This window comes from Eretmochelys imbricata, chromosome 14, assembly GCF_965152235.1.
Source record: "Eretmochelys imbricata isolate rEreImb1 chromosome 14, rEreImb1.hap1, whole genome shotgun sequence".
Lineage (NCBI taxonomy): Eukaryota > Metazoa > Chordata > Testudines > Cheloniidae > Eretmochelys > Eretmochelys imbricata.
Genome location: NC_135585.1, coordinates 15,607,779 through 15,618,865, shown reverse-complemented (window position 1 = coordinate 15,618,865; position 11,087 = coordinate 15,607,779). Strand labels below are relative to the sequence as shown.

At 42.7% G+C, this 11,087-nt stretch overlaps 1 protein-coding gene across 2 annotated transcripts in view; it reads right to left on the bottom strand.

Moving 5' to 3' along the window:
* Positions 1-4,036: 4,036 nt before the first annotated feature.
* The window catches only part of SAP30BP (SAP30 binding protein), a 56,378-nt gene continuing 49,327 nt past the window's right edge, over positions 4,037-11,087 (bottom strand). Inside the window, exons 6-11 of one of the 2 annotated variants that reach the window (XM_077833219.1) lie at positions 10,329-10,420; positions 9,770-9,830; positions 9,080-9,131; positions 8,554-8,612; positions 7,063-7,147; positions 4,037-5,838 (exon numbers count right to left, since the gene is read on the bottom strand). In XM_077833219.1, coding sequence (XP_077689345.1) covers positions 5,657-5,838; positions 7,063-7,147; positions 8,554-8,612; positions 9,080-9,131; positions 9,770-9,830; positions 10,329-10,420 — 531 coding nt within the window. In that variant the 3' untranslated portion in view covers positions 4,037-5,656. The remainder of the gene's footprint in view (positions 5,839-7,062; positions 7,148-8,553; positions 8,613-9,079; positions 9,132-9,769; positions 9,831-10,328; positions 10,421-11,087) is intronic. The other variant, XM_077833217.1, reaches the window with a different exon arrangement.

Below are 11,087 nucleotides of genomic sequence, written 5' to 3'. Positions count from 1 at the left end.
ACAGTGAGAAAATCCAATGGCTTGTTAGAAAAAAGACCCTATTTAAAGAGGAACGGCCATAATAAGTAAGGCCAGGCAGTGGAAGATTCCCTGGTTCAAGTTGCAAGTAAGAAAATGCTGGGAAGAACAATGCTGATCCCACTAACAGGGAAAAGAGGGACCTTGCTGGGATCTCACTGCCCATTAGCCGGTTTTGATTATTAACAGCGATTTGCTTTTACACGAGAGAGTCTTGTAACCCCCTCCAGGAAATGCAGTTCTCTCCTGGAAGAGCAATGGCTCTGCCTCCCTCGGCTCACGAATCTGTTGTTCAACTGGAACCAACCCCATCCCCATTTCGTGACCTTCTGGGCACTCTGCAAGGGACATCCATTTGATGGGTTTTTCTGCAGAGATCTGAGTGCTTGCTTCCCATGACGACGATGGGGTGGGAAGAAGTTTCTATAGGTGTCTGGCTGAATTACTGTTGAAATGATTACTCCAATGCTGCTGGGATTTGACTGCACGCTTAATGGTGGGTAGGGGCCTAAGGCCTTGGTGAAGTGGATTTGTAATTTTAGAGTAACCCCACAATGTTGGCATTGCATATAAAATAGACAAAGGGATTGGCAGCAACAGGATAAAAGCAATAGCCTCAGGCTCCGTTATTTTAGGCTTTGAGGTGGAGCCAGCAAAGACTGCTCAACCTGCTTAGGTTAGAGGCCACATCTTGAGAACACTAAATGAAGCCCAGAGCAAAATCTCGCACCCTTAGAACAACAAAGCACCTTATACAGAAACAGGGAGAGAGAGAGATCTCTTGACAGCAAGAGGCAGCATGCAGAGTCAGTCAAAAACCAACACGTACAGGCTTGGAGGCAGGAAAATCTTCAAAAAGCAAAGCTGACGCAGCGCAGAGTCTGCCAGAGATGACTTCATTCACCTGATCTATCAAGGTCTAAAAAACCCAGTGACTGGCCTGCCTTGGTATACCCAAGGCCTTTGAATACATGGCTTTGGGCTAAGATAAACCCATGCAAACACAAGGAGCACATGCTTAAGAAGGCAGGGAGACGTGAAGCCCAGAGAAGAATGAAGGAGCCACAGATGATGAATCGTACTAGCTATATCCCTCAAAGAGAGAGAGAAAATGGGAGCAGAGGCTGATTTAATTGTCAGTGTATGGAAACAGTTTCCCCTGGGGAGAAGGGGTTAGGGAGCTGGCTGCAGCCTTTGTGAAAAGGCTCAAATGACTGCTAGCGTACCATTGGGATGAAGAATGTTTCAGCCCTAGGTAATCAGTTCACATCAGACCAAGTTGGCAGTGACTGAAATTATTGCTATTTAAATGGGATTTTGGTGGCCTACAAGGAGTGAATGTGTTTCAGTCCAAGCTAGTTCCCTAGAAGGGTGTGAATGCGTTCCAAAAGGCAGCCTCCTTTGTTGACAGCATCAGCAGACACGAACGATCAAATGGGCCGTAGGAACCCAAACGTGCTCCCAAAGATAGATCACATCTAAAGCACTTTGGCAGGGAAGCTTGCATTGTGGCTGGCATATTTCATCAGCACTACGTCATAGGACTGCAGTAGCAACCCTATTGTTACTAGCTACTGAGGTACTTTTGTTATAAACCTTATTTTTAAAAGGATGTTAGCTCCTGGGAAAATCGTACGGCTGAAATTTCAAGTGCCCATTCATAGGTTAAGAACCTTTTTATATTAAAATGACTATTAAAAAAAATCAGCTACTGCCCACAGACAATAGCTAGTTTTCCTCCAATTATGTCACTGTGCTGGTGTAAGGAGCGCCAGCTCAATAGGTGCAAACTTGTTTATCTAGAGAGCTAGAGCCTAAAATAAATACACCCATGTTTAGGTCAGCTCATTTAACGTTAACTTTGACAAAAAAGGAACGAACGTGTTTCCTATGCACAGTGCAGAGGAAAGAGATTTCTAGCCCATGTGAATGTGAGCTGTACAAATGACTGCCCTGACACAGGGGGGGGAGAGGGCGGGGGGGCACGGCTTGGAATTATTACAGATGCTACAGGGAGAGAGGAGAAGCAGGAACATGGGAAGAGGAAGGGTGTGGTGGACAGGAAGTCTATGATGACTAAGACATTTACAAAAAAAATGAAAATAATGATCAGCACACTCTGTGTAGTGAGTGATTCATCTCCCAAACCTTTCAGTAGTCACACTGGGTGACTGGTGTGTTTAAGCGCTGGGGAGCAGGCTTGGTACAGGAGAGTCCAGCTTCATATGGGCATTGGCAACAACACTAACCTCTTTCCAGCTTTCCACCATAAGAGTCCCCTTTTCCTGCCACAAATCTGTTTCCTGGTGGCTTCTCAGCTAGGTTTAGTTTTGCATTTCCAGAAGCCCACTAGCAAAGAGGGCTTTATTAGAATAAAATATAGAATATTAAGAATCATACTAGCTCTCTCTGCTATCAGTGGTATGGAGAGGTGTTTGTATAAAAAAACCACAAGAACGACAGCCCATTAGCTGTGACATTTCGAACCAACTGCACCTCTCATAAGTGAGCCGCTTACATGTAAACTCATCTGAACTGATAAGTAGTCCTTCTGGGATTGGGTTTCCACCACACCTGCCTCTGAGACAGCCACCTGTCCTCAACAGATAATGGACTGATAAAAAATTAAAGCAGATCTATACTTATACCCATGTGGCTTAAGTGTCTTCACTTAAGTGTAAACTAACATTTACAGCAATATAAAATAAGGATGATCAAGCCTCCTGGTTTAGGGCATACATTGGACAGATCCAGGAGTCAGGAAGGAGTTCCTACCATCAGAGTGTGAAGCACTGGGCAATAGACCTTATGGAGGATATCAGGTGGCATGATATAGACTAGATTGGCTAATGGTCTGATCCAATGTGAATAGGATTTGCCATTCATCAGGCACAGGGTGGTCACACAATTATCAGAACTGCACAAAGTCATCTTTTCCATCACAAGTGATGCTGATGTTTGGGCTTATTTGATGTTTTTCATGTTAAGCCGAACTGGTCTTTACCAGGTGGTTACACCCTCAGTGTTTCCATAATGAAAGTCATAAACTGTAATAGGAAGTAAATACACAAGCCGCAGTAGCTGGTACCACTGCTAACTCTCGTGTTACTGACAGCATATTGCCCCTTCATATTCCAGTGAGAAGATAAAATGTACATTCCCATTCTCACACTCAACATCTCACAGCCTGCTCCTGACAAACATACTTCAAGGATGCAGTTAGTTTACAGAGCAGTAGGCTCCCCTCTGTTTATGACACTCTTCCCTCCCGGATTTACAGGATAAAGTCGCTGGTGCTAGAGCAGCATCTTCTGTGCCACCGGAGGCTCATGAAATACAAAGCAACATTTAATTGCCATCATTCTGCAGAATGGGAGTTAGAGGAAGCTGTGCCACTACATTTGCTTTGCGTCCTGTTTCAGTGTTTCACTTTCAGCCAAGCTGTTTGGCACACTTAAAACCATCTACATTCACACCACACACACACCTTGACAGGACTGCTCCTCTCGGTCTTAAACTCTAGGCAGCCCCTGTCCAGAGAGCCGTTCCACCTCAGAGTGGAGTTAACAAGACACCTGCCATAGTTAGTGGGAATCAAGTCAGCAGCTCTGTGCAGGGTTCTTACTTCAGTAAGAATGAACAGAAAAGCCACACCACCAACCATCCTCACATCAACTCATCAGGTTTCACTTCCTTGGTATATCTGTAGTGCCACAATCCTATCAGTGCTCCAGTGGACCCCTGAATATTCCAGATAGACCAAACCTGACATTTGTCAAAATGATTAGGAAGAAAGCCTCTTCTAAGTATATCAAATGCAAGACAGACCCATTCTCCCTCCCTCCCTACAAATTTAAGTTATAAATATATTTTAGGCAAGCTAGAACTTAAGAAAGCAACATGAAATCCAGAGAAAACTTACTTTTTGCGGATCTATTAACCCCCTCTCTCGTCCCAATTTTTACCTCAATACAATCTGCAACATCTGGAATATTGAAGCTGAAGGGAATTGGTATTTATTAATGCTGAGTTAGCAATCAAGTGCACTAAAAACTATCCTACAGGGACTGGTACAACAAACAATTTAGTAGTGATTTCTTCAAACAATTACAGCAGTGTAAATTATTCCATCCACCCACCCACACTAAATAGTATTTCACTGGCTTTCTAGTTGATTTTGGGCAAGTCACTTCACCTCCTGGTAAAGTATTTTGAGAACTATGGATGAAAAGGATTCCACAAAACACCTATGTATTATTAGGGGCTGACTTCTGGTAAAATTAAGAAAAACTGAAGCAAGTTTACAATCATAATTTTAAGAACAGTTGAGGTATCAATCCTAGAAAATGGGTTTTATAATGAAAGAGCTGAGAAATCTTTAAAAAAGGATTATAAACATAAAGTATTTCCAGAAAATAGAATTTTGTCTGTTGATTGAGACCAAAGATGTTTCCATGATTTCTTAAAATTCCACAGGGGAAAGTTTTAAAGGAAACACTCCCCTGCAGCATTTGCAACCCAGGTATCAACACTAGAAGTGAAAATGATTTTTTCATTAGCTGGTCAGAGAAATGCACATAGTAAGATACGAAAAGGACACAGGAATTTTTAAATTTCCCATTTTTATAATGAAGAATTTTTAGTAACATAGGTAAGAAGGTCCCCCCCCAATAAAATTTAAGTTGACAGTATCCTTTTCACTACAGTGGAGCAAAGAGCACTGCTGTGTGTTTGACAGTATAAGTCCCTACATTATACATAGACACCATAGGCTTCTACATTAGGAACACTTTCCTCTGACGATCTGGTATCTGATCTTATTCCATGGTGACAAAATTGCTCTCAGCAGCTCTCTCCAAATGCACGTTCTGACTTCACAAACGTGACACCTACAGTCCAGATTCTGCACAGGGGGTCTCCATCTCTGTAAGAGGCTAGCAAAACCTGACTATTTCACTATTTTATATCCAAAAATTCCAATGCTTTTTAAACACTTGATTACTGAAATAAAAGCTACATGGATATTTACGTAGGTTACAGATGTGAATACCAATTGCAAAGAAATGAGTCTAAATTCATACATGTAGATTATACACTCACATCTCAGCTATGCTTACGAGCAAGGATGCTGATCAGCCTTCTGTGTGAATTCTCTTGAGGCAGAGCGTGTGTACGTGGGGGAGACCAAGTCATAGGGCAACAACCTTTAAAGCGTGGCCTGAGATGCAAGGGAATGACTGACATTTTCCCTTTTTTTTTTAAATTCAGATTTCCAGTAGGGATAAGACTCTCCAAGCCATAAAAGTAACAATACAGCACTTAAATGAGCTAACATTTACAAGCTGACACATTGCATACCACTGTCCTTCAGCACTCTACAGAGCGACTGGTTATTCCAGCAGTGACACAGGATTGAGAAACTCCTTTCTATGAAGGTCAGTCCTGTGTGCACACACCTGATATTCCTGCTTCCACCACTTTCCTTAATGGGGTTAGCGGGGAGCATGTTGGGTCTGTTTTCAAGTCTTGCCATTTTGTATTGAGCAAATAAGAGTGGTCCTCTCCTTGTCCCCTTCAAAGGATGGTGCCTTCAATGAGAATTTAGTCTGGAAGCCCAGGTCAAGTCTCAATGCACTTGTCACTGCTTTGCTTTTTTCACTATGGTGCCAACAGCAGAGATAACTGTGGTTTTGGAGCCGCTTGCGCTGGTGGTTACTGTGACAACAGCTGGCAATGTTGCAGTCGTGGTGAGGATGGTGGGCTGAGCTATTGTTGTTACCGGGATGGCGGAGTCCCACTTACTCTTTCTCTTTTGAGCATCTGATTTGGAATAACCAAGAGAGACTAGTGTTAACATTTACAGTCATTGATATTAATGATCCCCCTCCTTCTCAACCCTCAAAGTGCCATTGCCCAAGTGGACAGTATCTCCTCACCCCCTAGCTGAGGCAAGTGGAACTTTTGGTCAGGAAGTGTTGAGTATAAACCTACTGGAACTTTGAACCCTCAAAGGCAAAACTGAAGAATCCGTACTGTTTATGCCCCTGAACTCCTAGAAAAGTGACATGAGATTCACTCTCTCCCCCAACACCAAAGTAGGTTTGGTTTGGACAGAAAACATGGATCTCCCTATTCTATTAGCCCAGGGGTTCTCAAACTGGGGATTGGGACCCATCAGGGGGTCGTGAGGTTATTACATGGGGGGTCGAGAGCTGTCAGCCTTCACCCCAAACCCTGCGTTGCCTCCAGCATTTATAATGGTGTTAAATATATTAAAAAGCATTTTTCATTTTTAAGGGGGGTGTGTGTCACACTCAGAGGCTTGCTATGTGAAAGGGGTCACCAGTACAAAAGTTTGAGAACCACTGCATTAGCATGAGGTACAGCACGAACTGTTAAGAGTCATTATCCAAATTACAACATCAAGTTGTTCATCTCCTCTTTTCCCAACCCCCTCCTCAGGATCTGGGGAAAGACCTGTCAAAAGATACTCTCATCAACATACAGCAACAAAGTCCATTAACCCTGGCACAAAGAAATCCTTCCCTACCCGAAGCTACTGCCAAGCCTTCCTACCAGGAAAACAGACCAGCAATCCCCAATCCCAGATAACTAATACTGGTAACACCAAGGCTACCAACTCCTGGCAATCTGCTTTCTTTGGGCTGGTCTACACTACCGCTTAAGTCGACGTAACTTGAGTTACTCAGGCATCCCCTCCACCAGCAATGTAAGTTACATCGACCCAAGTGCTGTCCACACAGGTGCTATGTCAGCAGGAGATGCTCTCCAGCCGACACAGCTTCCGCCTGTGGAGATGGAGTAATTATGCGGACGGGAGAGCGGTCTCCTGTTGGCATAGCTTGTCTTCACCAGATGCGTTACAGTGGTGCAGCTGCGCCAATGTTGCCCAGTAGCGTAGACTTGTCTTTTGTGTCAAGGGGATGGAGAACAAAAGGGAACTTCTGCGGTTTCTGGGTAGCATGAGAGGCAATTCCCACAATTACGATGCAATCTAAGTTTGAGGTCATCACGTGTATTTACCTCCAACGGCAGTGCTGACTGTTGTGGTAGTGGTGGATGAAGCATTTGTTGTTGTGCCCTTCTTAGTGCCAGTCACAAACTCGATCTAGAAGGGGGGGCGGGGGGGAGAGAAAAGAAAAGAACAGATGTTAATATTTACGTCTTCTTCCCTCACTATACAGTTCTTCTTTAGATCCAGAATGTAGCAAGGTATAAAAGAGAATGTAGGCAAGGTAATATTTTTTTACTGAACCAACCTCTGTAATAAAAAGATATCACCTCACCTACTTTGTGTCTCATACATCCTGGGACAAAGACTGCTACAACACCTCAGCAAACAAAGGATACAAATATTTATTGGGCCAGTCCGCTTAACATTATGGTGTTGGGGAGAGAAAACACATATGGTCCTCACTCCAAGTACTCCAAAACGGATCAGTTATAACCATTATGAAGATGTGTAAATATGAAGATTCTCCACATGTAGACAGATCAAAAACTTTGGTACCCTCCTTAACGGACAGATCAGGACTAGGATCCTGGTCAGTACAGACATATTCTTACAAATCATTTCTTCAATGAGAAGCTAAGATGAAAAATAAAAGCTGTCTTAGAATGCAAGTCACCACACGCATGGTTTACAGAGACTGCGCCACAGAAAGAAACCTAGCAACAAGAGCCACAACAGTCTGCAATCACATACCTATAAGTCTACAGTCAAGGGAAATGAGGGGGGATAGTCACAGGTGACTGTACTGCTGTGCATAAAGCAAAACAAAAGGCAAACAAAGAGAAAGCTATTAAAAAAGTTTGCTGCAAAAATGTACTTGTTGCCAAAAAAGCATTCTACAAATCTGAAGCGAAATTTTGTTAATTAACTCTTTGGATATGATTTCCTAATGCCAGCCACTAATCCAAGTGCCTCACCATTTGGTGGGGGTGTGGGTGATGTGAAGTGCTCCAGAGCTATATAGTGTTTTAAATGCATTGACTCAATTTCCTAACAAGCCAAGACATTTTCAGGTATCGAGGGGTTGATATGGGTCTAGATAAATTCAAAGAGGTAACAAGAAAAAACAGAAGTCAGGCCTGAGTTCAGTGTGACTTGCTGGGCAAATTAAGCTACATTAGGCTGTGACACTAGAGGCATAGTGTGAAGACTAAGGAGATAGTAGTTATTTACAGAGTATTGTTTATCTTGTATTTGGAATAATGGGTGCAGTTATGCATGCTCTGATTTAAGAACATTGACAGAACTGGACAGGACTCAAGGAGCAAAGGCAACTGGGCCTGGAGAGAAACTGACCTACAAGGAAAGGCCAAAAACCTAAATCTTGTACAGTCTGGCAAAGAAATGAATAAGGGGAAGATGCCAGAACCGTCTAAAAATACCTCATGGTCAATACATGGGGTAGTACATGGAGGAACATGAAGCAATGGAATGAATTCCAGCAAAGAATGAATAAAGGCTGGGAGATGGATCTCTAAATTCCATAATTCTTGATTTATTACCTTTGTGCGCTCCTTCTTGGCCTTTTCCAGTTTGTCCATTTCAATCTTCTGTGCTTTGGCTAAAAAAGGTTGGTACAAGAAATATAAAAAGCAGGAGATTTACAAAAGCAGCAATTCATCTCCACAACTGTCCCCTCCCTCTCCAATCAATGGACAAGGTCCCACATACAGAAAACTATTGAATCAGCTGTGAAATAAAAAACTTTCTATCAAGGCAACATTCCACTTATAATTTCTTCAGCCTCTTCACTGCAACCAGAGCCTGCTCGTATCTCAGACCAAAAATTTTAAGGGAGGGACTTTCCAAACTAATGGAAACTCAGGAAGTTCTAGGTCTGTCCAGCCAAACTGGACTAGTGCCTAACCAGAATGTGGCCGGCATATTCTGACTTTCCGTTCATTTAAACGGGTGTTCAGTTAAAATACAGTTGCTAAAGTTCCAGCATGATTCAGTAGCACTGATAAAAGGGATAACAGCTGTAGGAGTGATCAGAAAGAATTGAAAGAAAGATATCCTTAAGATTACCTAGCGCCTCATAGTAGGAGTCCTCAGACCACCCATGAGGGTCAAACATGTCCTGAGAGAAAAAGTTTAACATTATTTCAGAACTTGTTTGAACAGCACGACATACAAAACACTTCATCATATACTTCTATTAAAGTACCACAAGGAAGAGTGGGAAATATTCAGTACAGCTCTAATTTCCCCTCTCCTGTATCCCAATCAGACATAAAAAGGTTCAGATGCAGTGCAGCTGTAGCTGCATTGGTCCTAGAATATTAGAGAGTCAAGATGGGTGAAGTAATATCTTTTATTGGACCAACAGAAGTCATGCCATTTCAGTGAGTGACAGAGGCACTAAATAGTTCTCATTGCAAGTTGACACTTGTTTCCCAAATTTGTGCCTCCTGAAAGACTGACAGGCCAAAATAGAATTTTACCTATACCACAAACAAAACTCCAAATTAGCTGTCCACAGCCACAGAATTCGAAGTCTATATCACAAAGCTACAGCTACTGGGGTTCACTGTTACACAAAGCACATTTTATTTCAATGCAACTGGAGATCAAACTGCAGACAGATCTCTAGCTGACTAGTTCTGTCATCAGTCCTGAAGTCTGAAGCCTTAAATGACCTGCCTGAGAAAGAGGACAAAACTGATGAGAGCTTCACGCACCCACCCCATCTCCCATGAAATCTTTCACCCTTCTTACCTTGGGATAATTCGTACCAAGTTCGTCGATTGCACAAAACTGGATCAGCTTTTCATAGATGCTGAGACAGAAGAACAATCATTAGTTTATTTCTAGCTTTCCCCATTCTTTCTTCAAGATTAAGATCATCGGGTTTGTTGGTACAAAGAGGCTGGTGCTCCATTTCAATGGCCCAGGTGAAGAATCACCAAAAAGAGTAACATTCTGAAGACCCATGACCACCACCACAATATGCAAAACATATCATAAACCCTGGTTATTCCTCCCCTCAACTAGAGATTCCTCTCCTAACCCAAAACATACCATCCACAGAATCGTACCGGAAACCCTACACACCTGCTTTTAAAATCTGTGTTTTAGTTGTGGTTACATGGATCTCCAGAGAATCTCAAGCACACTCATTTCTGAGATGTTTTTCTAGATCCTCTTGAAGATTTCATGAGCAGTAACAGCGTCTATTGCTCGACATCCCCAATTTCTGATACGGCTCTAATGGCAAGGAGGATGACTCTTGGGATTAGCTTTCCTGCAGAGTTGTAACCCCAAAGGGAAAACTCACCTGGGATTACGAAATTCCTTCTTCCTCTGAATGATGTAGTTCATGTCCATGCCCTCTTTCATCTTCCTATCGTACAACTTTTGAATCTTATCCTAGATAAAAAAGAAACAGTGTAAGAGTCAACACCAAGTAGTAACACACAGGTAGGAGATATTCAATATGCACAAACATGGTTGTCTTATTTCTGCATAGTTAAACCCCAAATGGCCCTCTCCCACCTTAGAACAGTAATTTTCCAGAGACAGGAAGGCCGAAGCAGGCACATCATCTGGGCTAATCTGCAGTGACATTGACTCTTCTCAGACTCAATCAAAGATCATCCCTCCCTGCATAATCCACTATACAGTGTGGGCTATCAAGGAGTATTCCAGCACAACGCAGGGAGTATTCCAGTAAAACCTGAACTGCTTGGGAAAGGCAACTTAAACAGATTCAGAAGGTTGGAAATACTGGATATAATTACCTTCCAAAAAGGAAGGCCTTGATTTAAAGAAAATTGCATCTCTTTTGCTCAGCAGGGCAGCATCAAAGATCGAAACACACTCCCTACTCCAGTGCTTTTGGGCAGGGTGTCTGACATGGAGCATAGAAAGCAGAAGAGGGAAGATGCATTTTCAACCCTGAATAACCAAAGTTAGAGTTATTTGGTAGGTTTTAAACGGCAATCGATATCTGAATCTTGCATGAGAGGAAGTCGTCCTGCTGCTAAGCAAGGTCGTTTGTGACACTACCGCTATGGAAACTTACTTATAAAGCTAA